The sequence below is a fragment of the Schistocerca piceifrons genome, chromosome 6 (genome assembly GCF_021461385.2).
Source record: "Schistocerca piceifrons isolate TAMUIC-IGC-003096 chromosome 6, iqSchPice1.1, whole genome shotgun sequence".
NCBI lineage: Eukaryota > Metazoa > Arthropoda > Insecta > Orthoptera > Acrididae > Schistocerca > Schistocerca piceifrons.
In genome coordinates this window covers 204835005-204860991 of record NC_060143.1, presented here as the reverse complement: position 1 = coordinate 204860991, position 25987 = coordinate 204835005, and the positions used below count along the sequence as shown (strand labels likewise).

Here is a 25987-nt window from a genome sequence, read left to right as displayed (position 1 = left end):
GCAGATGTTTACTTGTGACATGCAAAAAAGTGAGACGTATTAGTACTTGTCACGTCTTCAAACTTTTTGCACGTCACGAAGTAAACACCTGCTTACGACTTTCATATATATGCTGAATACCTCTCGTAGATAACAAACGAAAAGATCGCAAACGCTAATTACGTACTAAAAACGATATACAACTAAATCGAACATGCATGCACAACGCATAAGTCTCTCAATTCAAATACCTTTTAATCGTTTCCATAAGTCTTCTGAACTTCAATTCATCTCAAGAGCACGGCGAATATAGGAAGCGCGAGAGACGTTTGGCAGAAAAATGGCGCCAAAGCTAATAAACCAATCACGGGTATCTTCACCTATGGCCACTCTCTCTGTATACAGGCTCTCTAGGTAGCCGACCGCCCCACCCCACCCAAGAAACCGTACAGTTGGGCCAACCGCCAGACAGTTCTTTTGTCACTGCGCGCAGCATTAAATGCTGACCAAATGTACGTAACAGGGTGCGAGGCGGGCGAAGTTGAGTTTCTGGAGAAATTTAAAGACTGTAGGTGCTTGTGGGACACATCGTGCGTGGAGTTTAGATGCAAGAGCTTTTTTCTTTTTAACGAATTCATTAAGCTTTCGTATGGCATGTAGAGAGAATCAATGTCCGTCGACCTTCCGTATTTGTGCTTTTAGGTTTTATTTACTATACTTATCGGAAATCTAACAACCGACATTTGACGGATATTAATCTAATACACACTTGGTTCATTGGTATAAGAGTTAAAAAAAGTTGCATCGAGCTAAATGTGAGCCTTTTATTAGTCATGACAGTTGCCAAATGCTTTCTCATGTATCTGTAGCCTTTAGATTTGCGCCGCCAAGTGTGCCTTAATGTTCGAATTTGGAGTGAATTTCTTAATCTTACAGGTCAGCTTTTGTTACGTATATAAGTAAATTAATAACGTATACGTAGATATCTTTTATTTTGGTTTGCCATGATGTATTTCCTCAGTCAGCTAGAAATCACATTGCAGGTTTCGGGAGGCAATTTAGTTGATAGTTGTGTGGATTCAACAGTACTGAATTTGAGGTCCTCTTAACGTCTGGCACTAAGTAGATATCGTAATGTATCTAACATCCTCTGTGACTATACCTTATCGTTAAGATTTTATGTTCAGCAGCTTGAAAACGCATCTCATCCATTCTTAATTACGAAAGTCGGCTCCCATTGCTTAAGTAACAATGTGGGTAAATTTCTTTCCTTGCATTATGTAGCCACTTCTTTGCCCCCAGTTTACCTCTAAAACAGCTGAGGCAAAACTTTTCTTGTTGGTATGAAACCAAAAAATTCACAACAGGGCGGCGCCTGTAATCGCGGAGTGCAGTCGTTCGGGACGTGTGGTAGGCTGCCACGAAATTGGTCACTCGGCCGATACGCTGATGCGTGTGTAGGAACCTTAGATTACACGCGCACGGGCTCTGGATCGCCCTTTGTTTCTTCAAAACGTAAAAATTTTTGCAATCTCGGAACAATTTGAGATTCGAAGGAACAGCGAGCAACAGATAGGAAACATGTTATTCGTAGAACGCGTCGTCTATTATCGAAGGTAATAAGAGGGCTATCCACAAAGCACATTACGTTTTGGAATTAAAAATAAAGTATTGGAAATTTTTTTATTATATACAGATGAAAGCCACACTTAAATACTACTTTTCTACATGGTTGCCATTTAAATTAAGGCACTTAGCGTAGCGATGGACGAGCTTGGAAATAACTTCGTCGTAAAATTCGACCGCCTGCGCCTTCAACCACGTGGTTACCTCTTCTTGAAGCTGTGCGTCATCAAAACGCTGCATAGCCAACCACTTCTTCATTGCTGGGAATAAATGGAAGTCGCTCGGTGCCAGGTTGGGACTGTTCGGCGGATGAGGAAACAACTCCCACTTAAGATTCGAGAACTTCGCGAGTGGCATTTGCCGTGTGGGCCCGGGCGTTGTCGTGAATCAGCAAGATCTTTGAGCCCAACTTTCCCCTGCGCTTGTTTTGTATTGCTCTTCTGAGGTTGTGCAGAGTCTGGCAATACCTTTGAGAGTTTATTGTAGTGCCTCTTTCCATGAAATCCACAAAAATCACACCTTTTCTGTCCCAAAAGAAGAGGTAACCACGTGCCTTAATTTAAATGGCAAGTATGTAGAAAACTAGTATTTAAGTGTGGCTTTCATCTGTATATCATAAAAAATTTCCAATACTTTATTTTTAATTCCAAAACGTAATGTACTTTGTGGATAGCCCTCGTAGTTTGCAGGTCTGTTCTGTGGATGCTTCGTCTATGTCCATAGAAAAACTGCCGTCTTAGTGAATGTGTATTGACTAGTGTCTGTCTGAAAACGTGTTAAACACGTTGTGTGCACATAGGAGCGATTTTCTGAAGAAAATGTATAGTGAAAAACTGAGATCCACAGCACGTAACGGGACAGTCGACTGAGGCAGTTAAGTGATGTAAGAGACGAAACACGGGAATTCGTTGTGACGGTTGCAACGCAGTGTGAGGACAAATGAGTGCACTAATTGCGCAGTTTTTCCAGTAACAACGTTTCGTGTGGTCTGAAACGGGTGTGATAAAGCAACTCTTGCCACTGCTACAAACTGCTACAACTTTCCGGAAAGTGTCACCCTTCAGTTTAAAGTGCAGCATGACCGATAACGACTTGACGCGCTGGAGGTCGTCGGCGTACTTCCTGAGTCATAACTGTAGCACGCGTTAAATGATGCAATGCCGAAGGAACGTTTATAGTTGCGTGGCCGCAGCAGTATTCACTGCTTAGGCTTGCAGTTTTGCAGAAGATAGACGGAGAAAGGGTGGTGCTGGTCAGTAGCAGGTCAGGGTATTGTGAACTCTTCTTTCAGACGGCTATCTGCTACGAATGCTCGGATACTGGCGAAGAAACAGGTTCTTGAAAGGACGGCACTGCATGCGCGGGGCTGGCTGTCGTATGCGTTAGTCCGCATTTGAGGGTCAGTCTGCTCGACCTGAATCTGGTTTTACTATTCAAAATTCTTAGTACCAGACTTCAATAAGAAATGCTGTTTTTCGTTTGCAGTTCCGTTAGTTGATTGCTTGTTAATTAGTTCAGTTTGCGAGGTCTGAGCATTCACATTTAAATTTGCGTGTCCTTCCATTATCTACCACCGAGCGAGGTGGCGCAAAGGTTAGGGCACGGGAATTGCATTCGGGAGGACGACGGTTCAAACCCGCGCCCGGCCATCCTGATTTGTTTTCCACGATTTGCGTAAATCGCTTCAGGAAAATGTCGGGATGGCTCATTTGAAAGGGCACGGCCGACTTCCTTTCATCCTTCCCTACTCAGATGGGACCGATGATCCCGCTGTTTCTTCCCCTCCCCCGAGTCAACCAACCATTATATACTTTCCAAGTATAGTTTGAATATGTTAACAAATACTACGATCAAGCCATCACTCATACTTTGGGTGATACTACATTTATTCCTGATTAAACATGGACGTGATCGTTCTAATGCAAGAATAAAATTGTCATTGCAAATACGCCACTCCTATATTGATCATCTGAAAGAAAATACTGACAGCATAGCTCTTTGGGCCGTTATTTCTTTCATAAATGCGCCAAGTAGGCCTACAGTATTCATGTAAAGGACAAATACTTGTACATGTTGAGCGTGTCGCCACATTTACGAATTAGTGACGTGAATGTAAAATAACTCGGTACAAACCATTACGATTTATCGTGCAAATGCTCAGGATAAGAGACGAGTTACCACGCCGCGACTAGGAGGCGTCCCGTAAGCTCACGCGTGTAGTAGACCTGCAGCTGCTGAAGTTTCACTAGCAACAGATTATACAAAATCTAACAATACTAAGATATCTGCGATAATCCCGACAGACTTTCTTGGATTTTCATAGTTCAGACTTAAGAAACTAGCTACCCCACGTGTTGTACATTACACCTATATGTACACCCCGCAAGCCACCGTATGGGACCACTACTAGTCATTTCCTTCCTTATGCACTTGCATGTGGAGCGAGGGAAAAAGCGACCGTCTGTATTCCTCCATAAGAGCCCAATCTCTCTAATATTCGTGGTTCTTACGCGCGAAATGTACGTTGGCGGTGCCGGTTCTGTAAATTTTCTCAGTAGTTTTCCACGAAAAAAAGCATCGCTTTCCCTCCAGGTACCCCCTTTTGAGTTCACGAAGCATCTCCGTAACAGTTACGTGTTCAAACCTACCGGTAACTAATCTAGAAGCCCGCCTCCGAATCGCTTCGATGTCTTTCTTTAATCCGACCTGATGTACACTAAACACTCGAGTAGACTCAGTGTGTCGCTCTAGTGTACTATATGCAGTCTCCTTTACAGGTGGAACCACACGTTCCTCACATTCTCTCAATAAACCTAATTCGGCCATTCGTCTACCGTGCTTCAACCCTTACATCCTCATTCCATTTCATATTGATCTGCAACGTTACACTTCACTAAACATACGCACCAAAAGCCCCGCCAAAATTGACATGCCTGTTGCAGAGGCAAAAGTAGTGGACTCTCAGAAATTGTTGAAGCATTTTGCTGCGCAGTGGGCAAATGATAGTCGTCTGGAATACTATAAACTTGTGACTGAAAACAGGAAAGTGATTCATAACGTGAATACAGATGTGGATGGCGAAATGTGAACAGACCTGCAGAAGAGAACCATCGTACTGATTGTACCAAAGGAGCATTACCTTAATGCCTAAACTTGTATAACCACATAAGTTTTTACATTGTTAATTACTATTAATACTAATTATGAAAGATGTAATTGCTCTAAAAATGCTAACTCATTTTTCACGGTTTCTCTGTTTGTATCGAAACTGACAACGTCCAAATGAAATACGCAAAAGTATTGGCAACAATAAGTTCAGGTCTCCAAATATTCTGCATACTTTTCGAGATCTCTAATGGTAATAAATACACCAAATTTTAACTTTACAGGTATGGTAGGAAGTTGTTTTTCTCATGTTTCTTACAAGGGAACCTCCCCATCGCACCCCCCTCAGATTTAGTTATAAGTTGGCACAGTGGATAGGCCTTAAAAAACTGAACACAGATCAATTGAGAAAACGGGAAGAAGTTGTGTGGAATTGTGAAAAAATAAGCAAAATATACAAACTGAGTAGTTCATGGTAAGATAGGCAATATCAAGGGCACAGCAGCGCAGGAGCGCCGTGGTCTCGTGGTAACGCGAGCAGCTGCGGAACGAAAGGACCTTGCTTCAAATCTTCCATCGAGTGAAAAGTTTAATTTTTTATTTTCAGTTTATGTGACACTCTTATGTTTTCATCACTTTTTTGGGAGTGATTATCACATTCACAAGAAAACGTAAATCGGGCAAGGTAGAAGAATCTTTTTACCCATTCGCCAAGTGTAGAAGTTAGGTTGGTCGACAACATATTCCTGTCATGTGACGCACATTCCGTCACCAGTGTCGTATAGAATATATCAGATGTGTTTTCCTGTGGAGGAATCGGTTGACCTATGACCTTGCGATCAAATGTTTTCGGTTCCCATTGGAGACGCACGTCCTTTCGTCTACTAATCGCACGGTTTTGCGATGCGGTCGCAAAACACACACTAAACTTATTACAGTGAACAGAGACGTCAATGAACGAACGGACAGATAATAACTATGCAAAAATAAAGTAAAATTTTCACTCGAGGGAAGACTTGAACCAAGGACCACTCCTTCTGCAGCTGCTCACGCTAACCACGGGACCACGGCGCTCCTGAGTTGCCGGTCTCCATGATGTTGCCTATGTGGCCCATGGACTACTCGGTTTGTATATTTTGCTTATTTTTTGACAGTTCCATACAACTTCTTCCTGTTTTCTCAATTGATCTGTGTTCAGGTTATCAAGGCCTATCCACTGTGCCAACTTGTAACTAAATCTGAGGGGGGTGCGATGGGGAGGTTCCCTTGTTAGTGTTACGAAAGTCGTACGGCAGGTATTGCGACCCCTCCCTTCATATCTGGGAACCTATTCTGTATGCTCGTACCTTATGGATAAGGGCAAACGAAAATCGCCAAATTTATGTACACTTAGTTTCGCAATTTAGTTGAATGACGCAACGCACCACAAATACTTGGTTTCGGGCTACCATGCCCTTCTTTAGATGTCGAATACTTTGTTACCCAGATGCTTTGATCAAGAGTATGTCGTCTCCTCCACACTGCAGAAGGATATTTAACTATTTAGTGCCACTTTCGGTTATTTCATTAATAAAAATGAGTTAAAGTGCTTGCAGTTTTTGTTGCAAAATAGTTTTGTTCAATTCTAGTAGATGGCAATTTGTTTCGTTGTGATCCATGTGATTTTCTAGCTCGATGTATACGTTCTTTCCACACAGCACACACATTGTAAACAAATTAATACTCAAATATTCTTGTGCCGTGAGGAGCAGACATCTGCGTAACGAAAACTGTTAGCCATTTGAAGATGCACGTGGTAGCCCGAAACCGGTTAGGAGACTGAAATAAAACACTTTATTAACGACCGCGGAGTTTGCAATATCCAGTATAGTTTTGAAATCACATCGTACCAAGGCACTGTTACTGTGAACCAAAGAGAGAATCTTAGTGAGTTGGTGCTGGATCATTGCTGTGAATTCGCCGACTAGCCTACGGAACTTCGATGTAAACAGGTGTACCTCGTTTTATACAGCCAGCCAATAAAACACTGACCGCTGATAATGATCGTTTTCGTGTGTGTAACCTTTCTACATACAGCTTAATTTGTTGTAGCATCGACTCCAGGAAATGAGCGGGAACGTGTTCTTGTTGCAGAGAGTAAAGCTGAGAGCGCCATAATGGGAGGCAAGCAGAGCAAGCGGTCGGTGGACATCACGACGACGCCGAAGAAGGGCGAGGTGGACGGCCAGCCGCTGGAAGGGCGTCTGGAGAAGATCGAAGACGGCGGCGACGCGGGCGCCATCAAGCCAGCACAGGCCAACGGCGACACCCACGCCCCGTCTGAGGGCGCGCATGTGCGTAGAGCTAGTAGTAGTAGTAGTAGTAGTAGTAGTAGTAGTGTTTTCAGTCCTGAGACTGGTTTGATGCAGCTCTCCATGCTACTCTATCCTGTGCAAGCTTCATCTCCCAGTACCTACTGCAGCCTACATCCTTCTGAATCTGTTTAGTGTATTCATCTCTTGGTCTCCCTCTACGATTTTTACCCTCCTCGCTGCCCTCCAATGCTAAATTAGTGATACCTTGATGCCTCAGAACATGTCCTACCAACCGATCCCTTCTTGTAAATTTGTGCCACAAACTCTTCTCCCCAATTCTATTCAATACCTCCTCATTAGTTATGTGATCTACCCATCTAATCTTCAGCATTCTTCTGTAGCACCACATTTCAAAAGCTTCTATTCTCTTCTTGTCCAAAATATTTATCGTCCATGTTTCACTTCCATACATGGCTACACTCCATACAAATACTTTCAGAAACGACTTCCTGACACTTAAATCTATACTCGATGTTAACAAATTTCTCTTCTTCAGAAACGCTTTCCTTGCCATTGCCAGTCTACATTTTATATCCTCTCTACTTTGACCATCAGTTATTTTGCTCCCCAAATAGCAAAACTCCTTTAGTACTTTAAGTGTCTCATTTCCTAATCTAATTCCGTCAGCATCACCCGACTTAATTCGACTACATTCCATTATCCCCGTTTTGCTTTTGTTGATCTTATATCCTCCTTTCAAGACACTGTCCATTCCGTTAAACTGCTCTTCCAAGTCCTTTGCTGTCTCTGACAGAATTACAATGTCATCGGCGAACCTCAAAATTTTTATTTCTTCACCCTGGATTTTAATACCTACTCCAAATTTTTCTTTTGTTTCCTTTACTGCTTGCTCAATATACAGATTGAACAACATCGGGGAGAGGCTACAACCCTGTCTTACTCCCTTCCCAACCACTGCTTCCCTTTCGTGCCCCTTGACTCTTATAACTGCCATCTGGTTTCTGTACAAATTGTAAATAGCCCTTCGCTCTCTGTATTTTACCCCTGCCACCTTTAGAATTTGAAAGAGTATTCCATTCAACATTGTCAAAAGCTTTCTCTAAGTCTACAAATGCTAGAAATATAGGTTTGCCTTTCCTTAATCTATTTTCTAAGATAAGTCGTAGGGTTAGTATTGCCTCACGTGTTCCAACATTTCAGCGGAATCCAAACTGATCTTCGCCGAGGTCGGCTTCTACCAGTTTTTCCATTCGCCTGTAAAGAATTCGCGTTAGTATTTTTGCAGCTGTTAGTAGTTTAGTGCGTTTAAAATTGGTTCAGACTTGACGTTTGGCTGACCAGAGGGAACTTGACGCCGTTGCCCAGGTAACACCAATGGCGAGCCGGCTTTCCCTACCACGCCGCCAGCTGTTCGGCTGGTAAAGCTCTCCTGTTGCCACAACAGTACCACGTTGCGTGCAGCATTACACGAGTGAGCGTTCGCCAGCTCTCATTGTAGTCATATTTTGTCGCATTGGAATCTTCTTTAGTCATGAGGTATTGTGAAGAAATGTTTTGTTCGCGTTGGATTAGTAAAAACAGCGCACTACGCCTGAATAAGATATCTGCAATAAAACTGTAGTCCAGGAACACCGTTCACCAGTTGGGGAAGATAACGTCGTGCTGCAAATATATCCCTCGGAATTCAACAATAGTAATCGACAAAGCGCCACACCACTCTGTTGTGATGCTTAAATCTCCAACAATGCAGTGGAAAAAAAAAGGATGTTTTGCTCAGGGTACAACCAATGTTGCGTGAGATAAAAATTGAACCTAGCATATACAAGGCGAAGTTAATGGAACTTCATGATACCAGGTCGTCCGCATCTCGTGGTCTAGTGGCTAGTGTTGCTGTCTCTGGATCACGGGGTCCCGGGTCCGATTCCCGGCCAGGCTGGCGATTTTCTGTGTCTGGGGACTTGGTGTTTGAGGTGTCCTCATCATTTCATCATTTGTGACAGTGGTTAGACTGGACATCGTACAAACAGCGAGCTGTAAAAAAAAAATTGGGACTTCGCACAGACGCTGATGACCCCGCAGTTGAGCGCCCCCACAAACCATACATCACGCTGCCATGTCGACGACCTGGCTAATCGTAAAGGGCATAGTTTGAGGCTTCCACCGTACCATGTTCATTTATATCCGACACAGTATATGGGCCCAGGTGAAAAGTAATGTGACGAAAAGCAGCAAGAAGTTCACGCACACTGAGATTCAAATGCTGGTAAAACAAGCCACTGCAAATGTTAAGACAAGACTGGTCTTGTCACCCATACCAAGGAGATGGTTGAGGAGGCATTGATTCACGGAGGACTCTGACGAGTTTCAAGGAATATGTAACGTCTCTTGTCGCCATGTTAAAATCTGACGAATTAAATATGTGCGATGATCAGAGTTTATTATTGAATAGTTTCTTTAAAATCATTTGACAAACGTCGCTGATCGGCCGGCTTGCACGGCTAGCTGTTCAAGCAGTCAAGCGAGCCTGCCAGGTTCCTTGCCCAGTAGGCCTGGCATACCGTGGCCACCTGCTGGCGCGCCCACCACACGCAGACAACTACGCTTCACTCCACTCGCTCTGTATCGAGCTGTCAAAAGTCGCGACTTATTTTAAACGCGTTGTAGTAGTAGTAGTAGTAGAAGTAGAGCGGCCGTCGCTAAAACCGACATCTTATGGTCATTTCACCGTCCTGCAGCATAGCCAGTCAGTGAAAATATCAAATACTGTTTCGAGTTCGAAAATATTACATATTTACTTTAATCTAGATTGTGTTGCAGTTCTTTCCAAACGAAAGTTTTTGCCAGTTGCTACGACAAATGAAATAAACTACCCTTACAAGAAATTTCGGAGAGATGTTTACCTCAACCTGTGGGAAAAGCACAATCGATTATTCGGAATGTTTCAAACTATGCAGTTAGTAACTGGAACAACTCATTGGCTTCCTCTGCTGAGCAACATCTATCAACCCACAATCCCTAGAAGCGAGGACTTCCATAGAGAACACTGCAAGCTACAGAAGAGCTTGGAATTATCCATACGGGAAGACGTAAGAAGCCTACGACGAAACAGGCTCCGGTCAAGAACTCCACAGTTACGGCAAGCGGAACAGCCAGATGCCATTATCGAGGTGAGGGACTTGCGGGATCAGAAAGGGTCAAATTATTTAAAATCCTAAAGAGCGTGAGTGGTTCCGAAAGTATCTGTCGTACTGCTGGCACAGAATGGGTCAAATTGAACACAGCTTACACTGGGCATGGTAGAGGCGCACTCATCGGTTTGTAAATAGTGCTTCGATCCAATAACGTACGTCAGAGGCGAATGCCCCTTTGAGGTGAGTGTGACCTCATGGGAGCTGACGATACAGCTGTTACACGGATTAGGAACTTACATATTGACATTTAGTTTTTATGTGTAGTTTTGTCTCCCTGTATTCTGATTTACTATCTGATGTGTATCTGCATTTTGCCACTGCACGTGAACCACACGGATAAACAAACAATTCATGTTACACACTACTAGAGGTTGTAGAGGGACTTAGATCAAATTTTACATAGAAAATTGTTTCCGGAAACATCCACCGACGCTACAGAGCCTCAAGAGTTAACACGCGCCGATACCTGTAAATGCATGTACTCATGCATGTACTCATGTATGGGGTGTACCAAAAATGTACGGCACAAATTGCAGGACTCATTCCTCACACGTAGACGAAGAAAGTATGTGAACATGGATCTGAAAACGCTTTGTATCCATGTTGTTTCCTCCAACACTTTAATCATGGAAACACGGACAGAATCCACCGACATACCACATGCAAATCTTTCTCACAGGAGATGTTAATATACTCTCCGTGGGCATTGATACGTGCATCAACCCGCCATCGTAGTAAATCTCGGATGCGCTGATGTATTCCTGGAGTATTGCTTATCGTTTATTATTTATGGTTTCGCAGCCTTCCGTATACGGCCACAGAGAATGTAAAAATCATCCGCTGTACCTACCAATGCCTCAGACAACCTGTTAGATGCCGACACACATTAACACTAAAATGAGGTGCTCCATCATTGAAGTGCATGTTTCGTCGCACAGCTAAAGGTAGATCTGCTGACAGATCAGGTAGAACGTTCTCTACGAAATAACGTTGTCCGTTGAGCTTGGGTGGAAGAAAGTGAGGCCATACCAGTCAGCAACACGTGTAAAATAAAATACTGAGGGTGCACAACGTAACCACACGTCACGAGTTCTTGCTCCCCATGGTTTTAATGTTCTGTTCTAGTGTTTTTCCCATGATCGAGTTGGAGAAAACAAGTTGTAACATGGAAACAAAGCGTTTGAGACACATGTTGACATATTTGCTTCGTCTACTTGTGAGGAATATGTCCTGAAATTAGTGCCGTTCATTTGTTACACCCTGTATACAGGGTGCTTCTGTAATGTTACAAACTTTGAAGGATGGAGGAGAAAGATAAATGTATCAATTTGAGGTAAGGGTCCTTGTACCGGAAACGAACGAGTCGAAAGTTAACAGAAAACCCTTGAGGTATGACAGTGGAATACATGTGCCGGTACTGTTAAGATTGTAGGGTAGGCAATAGTATGGAATGTCTAAGCATGAGCTCTAAAATGCATACGTTAAGAGCTATGAGCATGTGTTCAATAGACAGTGACACACTATCGAAGATAAACCAAGTGCTCATAGGTCCCCAGGTATGTATTTTAGAGCTCGTGTTTCTTTCTTGTCTCCATACCAGTTGCATACCCTACATCCTTAGAAACAACAGTACCAGTACATGTATTCCACTGTGATATGTATGAGAATTATTTTTGGTTGTAACTTTAGGCCCCTTCGTTTCCGAACCAAGGAGCGTAACCTCAAATTTATGTATTTATCCGTCTCCATCCTGTATACACAAACATTTACAGGCGCCACTCGTATAACTTTGACGCTCTGAAGCGTTGGTGGGTGACGTTACCGGTACTTGATCTAAAAGTCCCCTCTAAAACATCTAAATGTGTGTAAGATGCATTGTGAAACACCATGTATATTTGGACTGAAAATAGTGTATGAACGTTATCAGTTTAAAGATGTTCGCGACACGTATTTTATCGTAAGAACATACGAGTACTCAGATAAAAATAATTCACGTGACAGATGTGAACTTTTCCACTTGTGTAATGAAAAAACGTCAGTGATGAGTTTGCATTCTGTAGAACCTTATAGAAACTTGCAGCGAGAAAGTTAAAACTATGAAATTATTGGTAATGAGATCTTTTACTATGTAGTGTCACCGACAAACGGAATTATTTACGAGAGACGCCGTGCCGCGACAGCGCGCGAGTACTTCTACGCCGTCCCCAGAATTTTTTCAGACGGCTTGCCTTAATATGACTGAGATTCTTTGCTTTGTCCCGAAAATTTATTTGCGACCCTTAACTGTCACTTCGCCACTGCACCCATTACCCAAATCTCCGCTATACGCAACACAAAAGTAACTAGGTTTTTTGAGGCCAATATTTCTGTTGAAGTCGAGAGCAAAATGTATATCTTCGCGAATGGTTCTTGTTAAATCCAGGCTTTATCGAAGTACACAAGAAGACTGTCCTGTGCTCGTATTAAATGCATTTTACACAAAGCTTTGTTTTTGCTTCCGAAAAGTATCTGCAATAAAAATTTTCATACTTCCTGTATCAAAACCAAGTGGACGTAGATGAACGATAGATCTGTCAGAATAATTATTTTCACGGAGCTCTCATTTGTTCTAGCTGTCGGAAACTCTCCCCTGTCGTACTATCGGTGTAAATTTCTACACACTTCGTCAAAATCGTAAAATTCAGTAATTTGTTTTATTTTTTCGTTTGGAGAATGAAAACCTGTCCCAAGTCTCTAGATTCTGCCGATGTTACTGCACTATTAGTACGGAAAAGAATATATTCTGAAATACAAGGTTTTATTTTATGAACTTGGGCATAATTTATATTAATCCTGGTTTCGCTGTTGGTAGACCAGTAAAAATCACCTCACGTGAACACACGATATCGCATGGGGAATACAGGTCAACTGGCGCTGGCCAATGCACATGAGGCAACAAAGCAATGAGGCGGGCGAATCACAGCGCTGACTGCCAGAGTACTGCAGGAAGCGGCGGTGATCTTGAGGCGTCTTAATTTCGTGACGGCCACCCTAGTAGTAGTAGTAGTAGTAGTAACACTAACGTAGCAGTCAGCTGCCGCAGAGGTGAGGAGAGAGGATAAAGCCCGGCCTCCACGTCGCAGGGCAGCTTAGCTATGTTTCTCCTTCGAAAACAGAACCGATGCATGCTGATGACGGCCGCTGACCCATCGTGGGATTGAGAGCTGAGCCCCGTAAGGAACCTAGAACAGCATCATTTCACAATAAGTAGCAAAGAACTGCACAGCAAAGTGGAGTAGGCAAAGCATTCGGTAATGGCTACCTCAATTGCTTGATGAGGTTGGCAGCGCCATAAACGAGGTAGCATATCCCCGCCCTCTACCGTTACCTTACGCAACCAGTCCCGATCTGCGACACCCCCAGTCCTTCACCCTTTCACACGCACAGACCTAAAACATTACACGTTAATGCCCACACGAGTTGACATGGTATTGCATATTAACAAAAAGTAATTTCTTACATACAGGTATTAACATACTCAATTTCATAAGGACAGTAGGTAGTCGATTGTTAGAACCATTTGCGTAAAGCAGTTTTGGGTAACCATGGATGCGTATTGCATTAAACATAAACTTTCATTATTTGGTCAGATATGACAGGCGTGAATCACATCAGTATATTTGAAGGTAAAGTCTTACCCTGCATGCAATAAACTTTCGTTTTTTTTTCCCAATTCCTTCGCCCATCAAGGCGAGAGAGACGTCAGCTTCTCGCGTCCGTCGGCCATCGTAATTTAATATATTATGTTTGTTGCCGACTTACGTGGTGGGCCTTAATAAAAATATTTCATTTTATTTTACAATTAAATGCTTTTGTGAAGTTCTCCTTTTTTAACAATTTAATCTTCAGTATAAATTATTTCTTACGTTAATGAACGTTAGACTCGCTGAATCTTAAAACAGGAACATATAAGTTGAACAATGGAATAAACTTTTCATATTAATTTCCTCGGCTAGTCACCTCGCTTTAAAGCAAAAGTCTTTAGTTATTAATTACAATTGCGGCCCACACACGCGCGAGAGTATTTCTTCTTACCTCCGTTAACCATTGTCGGAGTTCTGGCTCTCGGCTGTGGTACTGAAAATAAGAATCTTAAAGCTACGTATTTTCTGCAACGTCGGGCGGCTGTGGAGAAAAATGTATATTATGTTAATAGCGGGCGAGTTTTTCGCTTCCGGTAATTTTTTATAAGTTAATATCGCCACGTAATGGCGTCGTTGGCTGCATCGGCCGCTGCGATTGTTGCACTGTAAATTAATCGAATGCAGGTTAATTCAAGGAAGGCGGACATGAAATCGGGATCACCTCTTACAAATTAAGTGAACAATGATATTAAATCAATATATTATCTGCTTAATTAGTACAAATATGCTTACATTGGCCAGCACTCGCAAGACGTCCGTCTACACGCAACCAAGACGAGAGAAGTGAAGACGACTAAAAAATTAACAAAAGAGCGTACCTTGTCTCTTTAGATCATTTTGTTATATTTCTTTGCCCTCGAAACTTAGAGAAATTATTTTACGGGTATATGAGAAAAATGTATATTCAATTTTTAAAATCTCTTCTTTATAAATACTGTTTTTTAAGTATTTTTGTATTATTTTACTGGGGACGCTATAAGCTGTAAACTGAAGCTCTTCGGCCTAGAGAATTAATAAAATATAAAGCTGCTATAAAATATGTACATGGTTCAAATGGCTCTGAGCACTATGGGACTCAACTGCTGTGGTCATAAGTCTCCTAGAACTTAGAACTACTTAAACCTAACTAACCTAAGGACATCACACACATCCATGCCCGAGGCAGGATTCGAACCTGCGACCGTAGCGGTCGTGCGGTTCCAGACTGTAGCGCCTTTAACCGCTCGGCCACTTCGGCCGGCATATGTACATGTTTAAAAAGTTTGGAATTGGTTGTTGTATATTGGTTCATAGTAACATTTTTGTATTTGAGTCAGTTGACGATAGTATTTACAAAAAATGGAGAAACGCAATTGACTGGAGTGGATTGTTGGATGTGAACAGCAGGTGATAGTTATTGGACGATGTATGCTTTGGAGAAGAGGACCCCGAGCAAAGCATTGGAAAATTAGTGAAGAAAGTGGAGAGGGCGAAGAGATTCAGAATGAGGAACAAGTGATTCGTTAAATCGGGAAGGATGGATCTTAATGCACATTTCATAATCAGGTAGAGCGCGGTGTTTAATGTTTCGTTGAACAGGATGTAGAGAGAGACTAATGTATAGTTGGGGCGGGGGGGACGGGACGTGTTGGGTTTACTGCCACAGGGTGCCAGGGTTCAGGCGCACATAATGCGGGCTCGCACATCTGTGCTGTGCGAGCTATTTGATTTGAACGTTGAGGGCAGTCGTATAGATGTCTGGAGCTACTTCTATGAAGTCGTTAACACATTGTACTCATAAACAACAAAAGTAGATGGCTGATTGGAAAAAACATTAATGCAGTCAAACGACCAAGAACTTAATTTGGCAAAATGGATTCGCAAGCAGAACCACGTTTGGCTGAGAGTGTGGTTTGCCGATAACTTACGCCTGTTACTGACTTTACAGCTTGACTGCCCCTTTGCTGTTACATAGTTGGGTGACCCGTAGTCGTTACACTCTTTGGGTCCAGGTCTGCTCGTGTATCTTGTAAACGAAGTACGGCATTCCAAAACAGTTCTGCGCAACGTCCCGGTCGCTCGCTGCCCTCAGTGTTTACGTGTCGGCGTACTCTACCGCCGGCCGGCGTTCATACGCCAGACTGGCTACACAAATGCTGGCGCTTTTAGCGGCACGCTTAAACACGCTAACTGTACAACGTTACATACAACTAAGAGATGATAATCGCAAACCAAAACGTCTTCACGTTAAAGTCTGATAAGTAGGCGTAACAGTGTATCGGCGCTTTTAAGTTACAGGAAATGGTGTGGCATATTTGCTTGTTTTGGGGCAATTTCTGTAAAAATTTTGCACCGCGATTAATAAGCAATTATATATATGAAGTAATCAGTTACGTGATTTACAATATTTTGAAAACTGATTCTTAATAAAGTAGCGTACCTCAGAACGGTTGTACAACATAGTTAATGCCCCACCGCAAATTACGAGAAAATCAGAAATTAGAGCTGATACAGTGTCATATCTACAGCCATTATCCCTACGTGCCATTCGCGTGTGGACAGGGAAGGGCAAAGATAATGAAGGGTACGGGAAGTACCCTCCGCCACACCGTAGGGTGGCTTGCGGAGTGTGGGCGTACGATGTACCTTACGTCACTGTTCTGTATGTGAGGGCAACAGTTCTGCGTAGACTTCAGATTTCAGTGTGATGGAGAGACAATGATTGTCCTGAAACGAATAAAATGATCTAATACTGTTTTATTCATAATTTCCGAAACATAAAGTATTTGTTGAAAGTCTTGCTTACCAGTAAAGGATTTTGTGGTTGGTTAGATGGCTGTTGAATCAGACTTAGCAAGGGACGAAGATATCAAGGTAAGCAGCTTAGAGGCCATGTCAAGAAAATTTTCGGCACTTTAGTCGCGGTTAACAGTGCATTGCACAGGCCCATAAGATATTGCTTACTTTAATTACAAAAAACACTGAAGCAAAGCAAAAGGAATAAAGCAGGAAAGAACATTAAAGGGATCGTAAAGTTGTGCATTGGTCTGCAATGTCCTGGAAAGCTTAGGACGTGCACCGAAGCAAGTCCAAGATAGGCAGTGGTGTATATACGTGTGAACCATGGGCCGAGTTGCATGGGAAGCCCGAACTTTGCAGAGAATAATAGGACGCGCACTACAGTTTGTAAATAACACTGTAACAAAGGCGAAAAGAGGTACGAGGGTGTGACGAAAGCAGATGCAGCCATCGGGAATATCAGAACTTTTACCAGAGTATCAGTGACAGTTACGGATACGAAAATTTTATCATTCTAGGATTTGACTCTTCACCGTAATAAGATTATCCCGGGATATTGTTTGAGTCCTGGAAACTTTTAAACTACATTGCAAAAAAAAGGACCAGCCAATGGCTTTCCTCCACCATACGACCAATCTCCGTGCTACCGTGTTGATTTTTCGTGACTACTCGCATGGTTCTTTAACCCTACGCTACATTGTAAATGACACAATTAGTCTGATGGAATTTGACACCCAAGGACTTCACTGATAGAAAATCACTAGTTACTGCCAAATCTTAATCCTGTAATTTTATTGCACTAAACTGAAACTACTAGGTCTTCGCGGGAATGAAAGTTTGAGGTCAAAAATTGATATTTGCCTAAGAAAATATCCGTATTGTTTATTCAACGATACTGTCACTATAAAAGACCCGTTATGATGGGAAACTAAATGTGGAAAATTAAAAGTAGCAGAATTCAGGTACTTGTTTCAGAAACACATGCCTCACACTTTGGAATGTATTCCAAGCGCAGATATATTTTTACGTACGAATCGTGCTCTGTTTTGTATTGTGAACGAGGGTAGATGACACAAACCTTGTTTTGGAAGTTTCCCTTGATTCTCGTACTGGAGCAGTGACCTGTCGATTCACTGCTGCCAATTAATCTTCCGCGAGTTCTATCGGAGGAACTTGGTGCAGTTTCATATTAGTCTCCGTTTTGCCTGTAAATAGTCTGGGCACTAGTTCTATCAATATTTAGAATAGTTACAGGCCATCTTCCTGAGTTATGTGACACATCGTAAGTAGAACACAATTACTCACTGTATACAAATCGCCTTTTAATATGTAATTAAATCTGTTTTTCAAACTGGCTTCATATTTCGATAATCTTATCTCTAAGCGGCTCCTAATAGTCTATTATGCAATTTTTCGTATACTGAAATATCTCCCAAGCTATGAATTACACTGAAGTTGTGCAATATATTGTACAATGAGTGTATTGATGGATTACTGAATTAAGATTGCGCAGATTGGTTGCACTGTGTATTCTAATACTCTATATACTTACCATATGTCACATATGTGCCAAGCTATTTTGTCCGATCTGTGTTGTGAAACCTAACTGTGGAAATAATATGAAAATCAGCGAAACTCTCGTTCATTTTAGCGTTGGTGAAAATCTGTAGGGGGTTTTCAGCCGTTTGATATGTAAAATGAAATATAGTAACAGATGAAAAATGCAGCAGTACGATCAGTTATCGAAATAGAGGAAAATGAATCCTAAAACAAGAGAGCTACCATTTGTAAAGAAGTCATTGCGGACTAATTATGGGAAATGGAACAAAAAGCTGATCTGAAGTTCAGGAGATTCTGGCGCAAAAACTTACTTTCGGTGTAATAAACTTTTTGCAAAGGCTAGAAATTTCTTCTACCTCAAATACATTAATTAAATGCCCAAACACAGCTTTATCTTTTTGTAACGTTCCATGATTTCATAACAGCTGTGATCATTTTTCATGCTAAACTTGACTGGCAATATTGCGCCTCTGAATTGTGGGTCTTCATATGAATTTCTTGTGCCCAAATAATTCAAAGTAATCGACATGCGCTGAGTTGCAGGAATAACGTCTCGCAAATGTGTCCTTTTTCTTGATTATTTGTGCAACTATTTTCAGTACCACTTCAAATGGACGAGCGCCCATCCTCGAAGTTGATACCTATTTGACTCGCTTATCGTGTCATCTCTTCTTGTGCTATCCCTTCAGCCGCCTATGTCTCCTCTTTCCTTCTGGCGAACGCAAAGCGAGCCCAAGGGTGGAGTATCTGCTGCCGTCTACATTCACCATGTTTGCATCAGTTGCAATTCTGCCAATTGTGGCAAATGAAAATGCGGTATAAGGGGCATCATTTACGTATTTAGACTAATTTGGATTCTGGGTTATGCCATGAACACCTTTAGAAGTTGATGATCGGTCAGAAGTCTAAGTAGGCTTGACAACATCCAACACAGTTTGGAAATCTCTCCTTGTGAATGTAATTCAAGAAAGCGTTCACCGAGCTACTATTGAACTGCTGCTTCACAAAATTTGCGTAGCAGGAAGATACGGGGTCTATTTTTCAGGCACTTCGGATGCGAGTGCAGTATTTAAACTTTGTCAACGAGGTCTTTTAAATAAAAAGAAAACCGACAGTCTGTTAATTACAGGTACAGAAAGATCCAAGAAACTGAAACCACGCAGATAGTTTTTCTACCTTTTTGTTACAAAATTCATTTTTCAATTGGAGAAATGGTAACATTTTGACAAACTTACAGAAATCTAGAAAACTGCTTTCACTCGAGAATACAGAACGAAAACCGGGAATCAAGGTATTAAATAACTTGTTACTCTAGAAACTTCACATAAAACTTGGAAATATGTACGGCAGCAGGCAGAGGGGCTAGACTAACTCATCAAAGCAGCCGCTGGCGTAGTCCAGAGGATGGTGTAACGTCCGGTTCAGGAAGCAACACTATTACGTATTTTGTCTACCAGCGTACCTATTGCAGTGAACCATTCACAGGACCATAAGAGAGTGCTTTTAGGAATAAGGAAGAATAAGAAATCTATCAGCAGTCTAAATCAGGAACACCTATAAAAACATAATGTTCAGGTTTCGAAAGGAAAGCTTCTTGTATTTCAAACACAGAAAAGTTCATTTAGAATTTTAGATGATGCATGAAGCCGTCCTTAGACGCATTAACATTGTACATTGTATTGACAGTTGGCTCCAGTTAGCGAAATGGCATTGCGGTGGCTACGTGCATTTAATGGTGGGAACATACGGAGTTGTTAGAAAGAATGGCTTCAAGATGGGAAATTTCACTAAAGACGTCTTCAGAAAAATTGCTTTACAGCGCGTCTGCAGCTGAAAAGTCAGTTAAAGGCCTGGTAAAGGAAAGAAGGCAGAAAACAAGATTATTATATGCAAAGTGATTAAACAGAAAATTTTGTCGAAATCCCTTGAATAGTTTGAGGGAAATGTATGTGTATATTGAAAAGCATTTTAAATTTCATGAAAAGCTATTTATAAGCCAAGAAATTACAGTAAACGTGGTGATTTGATGCAGTGCATGGTACAAAATTTCATTGCCATATCTTCAAACTTGTGGATTGGGTTCATCTTCTAAATAGCGTTTTCCACGAATGTGCTGCTCGAAACACATTGCGTTACGGATACAGACGGCCAGGGACAGTATAATACTGTGGGGGACAGTCAGCTAGGCTTCTATATTCATCCTGTTGTAGTAATCGAAGGCGCCATGGCGACTGTGGACTACGTGAACGTTATTGAAGACCACGTGCATTCTCTCATGCTTGATGTTTCGCTCGGCAGCAGTGGCATCTTCCAACAGGATAACTGCCAGTGTCGCAAGACCAATAACGTGCTTGTGACAAGAGGAACAGGTTAGTGAAGTAGTCTTGGACACGAAATTGGCGTGATCTGAACACGGTGGTGCACATCTGGGACGATAGCGGGCGACAGTTTCGCTTTTACAAACCACAGGCATGTAATTTACGAACATTTACGATAATTTCGTGATCCGTGCTTAGAAAACTGGTAACACATACCTCCGGATACATACCTAAGACTTGTCGAATCTGTATTGAATTCGACGATAAATCTTCCAGATTATTTGGCTTCATTACACTGGGCATGTAAATCAGTGAGACGCAAGCTTAAATTTCAGGTACACTTTTCCTTTTTACTTTGTATTTATCGTGCGTGTTCACTAATGATATATAGCACAAAATAAAGCGTTCGTGAGTTAAGACAGGCACGTGTCATTTGTTTTCCGGGTAGTGTGTAACTCCCATCTTCTCGTATTAATCTGAAATTTTTTCTTTGCTATTTAGTAGTTTAACCCTCAGCACTGTAGTCTGATTCCGTATCAGTATTTTATTCACTGTCTGACCCAAAATTACATTATACCCATCTGCAACTACTAGCTTTCCTCAACAATCTTGAAGTTTCAGTATGTGAACCTGCTATTCTTCCTACATTTCTAACACATGCTGCTTAGTACATTTATAGAACATATTGACATTTCGATCCAAAAACACTTGGTACTCAAGAATTTACCACTGTTGCTAAAGTAGTCTGTTGGGTTGTGACACACGATAGTTGAATTCTTTATTGTTGCTGGTGTCAGGCTCGTTATAATTGTTGTAACTCGGGTTACAAAAGAAGGTCCGCAGAAAGAGAAATGAAATGTGGTAGATACCAATCCTGTTAACACAAAATGGCGTGTAATAAGATGCCACCAGCGTAATGCAGGGTTAAGGTTGCGACCTCCCTTAGAGTAAGTCTTCCATCGTTAATGATGTAGACACTAATAGGGCCTTAACCTTACTTTCCGATATGAAGTAAATCTAAAACAGCGCTGGAAGTTCTTTGTGATGTGCAGCTGTGTGAATACTCATTAGGCGCAAACCAGTTCTCGTCAGAAGAGCGGGCTGTGCGCGGCGGATAGCAATTTGCGCGGAGTTTTCGCGTTAACAAGGACTCCCACTGTGAAGGGCCGACGCCTAATGACGCTATTCATTACGCGACAAGCGCTGCGAGGGCTTAAGCCGCGAGCCCGGGGCCAGCCTCAAAGGGCTCTAAAATCTAATAACGTGACCACAAAAGTCTCTAGAACATCTTACCTCGGCAGTTTCGCAACTACATAATCGTGAACATCCGCCACCGTGGTAAACAAAAAAGTGATGAAATCACATTAGGTTATCGCCCGAAGATACGCGGAGGAAACTCCTTGAAAAGTTGCTTCGAAGCGACACTATCGTCCTGTGGGCATATGGGTGAGAAAGGTCAAAAATGGTTTCTAAATTTCCAGACGGCAACACTAAGATTTGAGGTGTCAGACTCCTCAGCACTGCCCGATAAGATACTGTTTAGGTCATAGTGTTGCCTGATCCCCCGATGTTTAGGGGTCTCATGACATGGCCTGCCCTACGTTTAAGTTCTTGGGACATTAAAAAGAATCGCCACGTTGCATACATTGTTGTATTATTACTCTCACACCGCTGTCTCCTATGCCCCTCTCGCCCACTGACATTTCAGTACATTTAGCAACTGAAAAAAATACAATGTCACTGTTGTTCATTGTGCGTCAGACTAAAAATCTAAAGGTCCAAGTTTGTCTCCAGACGGGCTTAGGTTTGTCACTTACTCGTTCTTCACCTCCTGCAGTAATTCGTTAATGTGAAAAATGCGTTTGCACCGTGATTGAGCCCATATGAAACTGTAGGGCGCACCTTTTCGTGGCACATTTAGTACTGTCTCTTTCCATTCGATGGCGATGACCAACCCTCGCGCCCGCGAAAGTTAGTTTGGTGGTTGTGTTTGTAGTGCGAAGTAAACGGCGAGAGGGAGGTGACTAACGTCTAGGTTTGTGCACAACGCCCATAGACATACTAAATTCAGTGAACTGAAATAAGTGCGTTCAGCAATTTATACAATATGTATCTCTTTCGGAAACGCAGTAAATTTATAATTATATAGCATGTAACTTCACTGAACATTAAACTGACTACACCAATAATCCTTAAACATTGCCCGGTGTTAAGCTTTCTTCCATTAGTGCAGTAATTTTAAGAAATGCAAGGCATAAGTCTGTATTATACCTGTTTATTCACACGGGGTGTTCCAGGAGGAATGGTCAATATTCAGGAATAGGACAAGAACGATCGTTCGAAGAAAATATAGTCAATACGACTTCCAAAATGCTTATCGTAAGAGCTATGAGCGCTCGTTCATTTTACCTACTGTGAAAGTCTTACTTTTGTAATTTGTCACAGGTGTCAGGAAGATTAGGTAAAATCTAATTTCACTTTTTGCGTACTATTAGCCTAAAGTTCGTACTTTCGACGAACAGAAAAGTATTTTCGCGCACAGTTGTACCACTGTACTGATTATGTTAATAACATATTACAAGAAAATATTATCTAATTTAAAATCTACTCCTCCAGCTCCTTGCCCCGTCGATTTTTAAGCAATCCTTAGGGCCCCATTTCATGCAAATTAGATCTAGCAACACTTTACGAGTGTAAATGTTATCGGCATCCTCGAAGTCGTCCCTGCAGAGAAATAGAGCGGAGCAGAATAATGCTCAGTCGTGGGCAGCAAAGGTGGCGGTGCGTGTGGATTCTTCCAGGCAATGTATCCGTTGCACAATTTCCTGGTTGCACATAAAGTGTGGTTGGCAGGAACTGAGTGGTGGCACATAATGAAATCGGTGCGTCAAGTAGTGCAACACTGCAGATTCACTCCGGACATGTCGGCGGACCCACTGGTGGGGCAGGACACAACAGCCACATCTTAAGGCCGCACATGCGAGGGAAACCAACAAAATAGTGCAGTCACGTGTTTTTCTCCAAAGAAAATGATTTGGAAGTTGGTATTACTAAATTTTTAGCCGCGTCGGGGACTGGGAGTTTTTATGGCTACTCACATGCCATTCGTTTTCCAAAATATTAAAAATACTCCACACCCTCAGATCTAGCCCCGCTTCTATCGCTCCTGCCCACGGATTGTGGTATGGGTGTTCTTGCATCTTATGTTCATCCGCCGATGTACACTGAAGCGCCAAAGAAACTGGCATTGGCATGCGTATCAAATAGATATATAAACAGGCAGAATACGGCGCTGCGGTCGGCAACGCCTATAGAAGGCAAAAAGTGTCTGGCGCAGTTGTTAGATCGGTTACTGCTTCTACAATGGCAGGCTATCAATATTGAGTTTCAACGTGGTTTTATAGTCGGCGCACGAGCAGTGGGACACAGCATGTCCGAGGCAGCGATGAAGACGGGATTTACCAGTACGACCATTTCACGAGTGTACTGTGAATATCAGCAATCTGGTAAAAATCAAATCCCCGACACCGCAGCGGTTGGAAAAAGATCGTGCAAGAACGGGCCCAACGACGGTGAAGAGAATCGTTCAGCGTGACAAGTGCAACCCTTTAGCAAATTGCTGCAGACTCCAATGCTATGCCATCAGCAAGTGTCAGCTTGCGAACCATTCAACGAAACATAGGTATGGGCTTTCGGAGCCGAAGGCGCACTCATATGCTCTTGATGACAGTCTGGGTCCATCAACACAGACAGAAGACTGTTGACTGGAAACATGTCTGGTCGGATGAGTCCGTCTTCAAATTGTATCGAGCAGATGTACTTTTATAGGTATGGAGACAACCTTATGAATCCTTGGAGCCTGCATGTCAGCAGGGGACTGTTGAAGCTGATGGAATCTTTGTAATTATGTGTGGCGTGTGCAGTTGGAGTGATATAGGGCCCCTGATAGGTCTAGATACGGCTGACAGGTGACACGTGCGTAAGCATTCTGTCTGATCACCTTCATCCATTCATGTCCATTGTGCATTCCGACGGACTTGGGCAATTCCAGCAGACAATGCAACACACCGTCTCGATTTGCTACAGCGTGGCTCCAGGAACACTTCCGCTGGCTAGCAAACTTCTTAGACCTGAACATTATCGAGCGTATGTGGGATGCCTTCAACGTGCTGTTCAGGAGAGATCTCCAGCCTCTCGTACTCCTACGGATTTATGAAGTCCTGCAGGATTCAGTGTCAGTTGCCTCCAGCACTACTTTAGACATTAATAGAGTTAATGCCACATCGTGTTGCGGCACTTCAGCGTGCTGGCGGGAGCCCTACACTATATTGGAGAGGTGTACCAGTTTGGCTCTTCAGTGTAGATGGGACACGAGGCAAACGATAGATGATAACCGGCCGTAAGCACCCAAGGCATTCATGTCGTTCAATATACCCACTCAAGGTGGGACATTCATCGCGTACTTGCGGCGAAAGTGTGCGTGTGCATTTCATATAAAACAAGTCAGATACCTTGGTATAACTGGCCGGTTATAGTCGAACTGAGCGTGGATGACATTCTATGCTGGTTAAAGTGTCAGAGTTCATTAACCGTAGTACCTGCTGAGTAGTGGCGTCAGTCTCTCGGCAGCTCATGACCAGATGGTTTGCAGTGGGTGAGAGCTGGAGGAGGCGCTGTCCACCTGCAATAGTAGAGTACCTTGTATCAGGTCAGGACAGCACCGACATGTGGTCTTGCGTTGTCTTGTTCAGAGAGCCACCAGCTGAATGCTTCAGAAACGTAGTTAGCTATCTATGCCAGTGGTTCCCATCCTTTGACCGTTACCCCTGAGTGCAATGAAACATTAGCTAGTACAGTCCCCCCTGCCGTAATCCAACCCCCACCCCTCTCCGCTCCACTGTCAACAAATTTAGCGCCAAACTAAACTGTAGAACGAAAAACATTTTTTGGAGTACTTTTATTTTTAAAACGATGAAATGTGTGTTAGAATGAATGATGAAGCAATTCGTGGTGCATCTCAAGTGATGCCCATAACTCCTTCTCAGAAAGGAAAGCTAACTATCCAGTGAGGGCAGACACTTCTGCGTTACTCCTCCGCAATGCGGCACTTGCTTGACCTGCACACCGCAACCTCGTTTAAAACAAAGCTTGTTCAGATGTATGCACTATACTTACTGTTTGTAAATCACTTGATTGCTAAGCTCCTTACTTCTGAACTGGCGGAAGTTTGGCTTCAGGTTGTTGATGCTTTGTGTCTAACCACTCTATTAATAGTAAATAATAATGTGTACAGTAGTCTAGCGGTCGTTATGTAGTTAGTGTGGTATCGTGCTGTCAATGAAACAATTTCTGCACTGCTACAGGTACTATCTGCAAATTGAACGCATTTTCGTGATATATTTAGAATTTTTTTTTCATCAGCGCTGTACGGG

The 25987-nt window shown here is 42.5% G+C and overlaps 1 protein-coding gene across 1 annotated transcript in view; it reads left to right on the top strand.

The window, feature by feature from the left end:
• LOC124803237 (vegetative cell wall protein gp1) overlaps positions 1-25987 on the top strand; it is a 185375-nt gene that overhangs the window by 16568 nt on the left and 142820 nt on the right. Inside the window, exon 3 of the mRNA XM_047264418.1 lies at positions 6844-7043. Within this exon, the coding sequence (XP_047120374.1) occupies positions 6844-7043 (200 nt within the window). The remainder of the gene's footprint in view (positions 1-6843; positions 7044-25987) is intronic.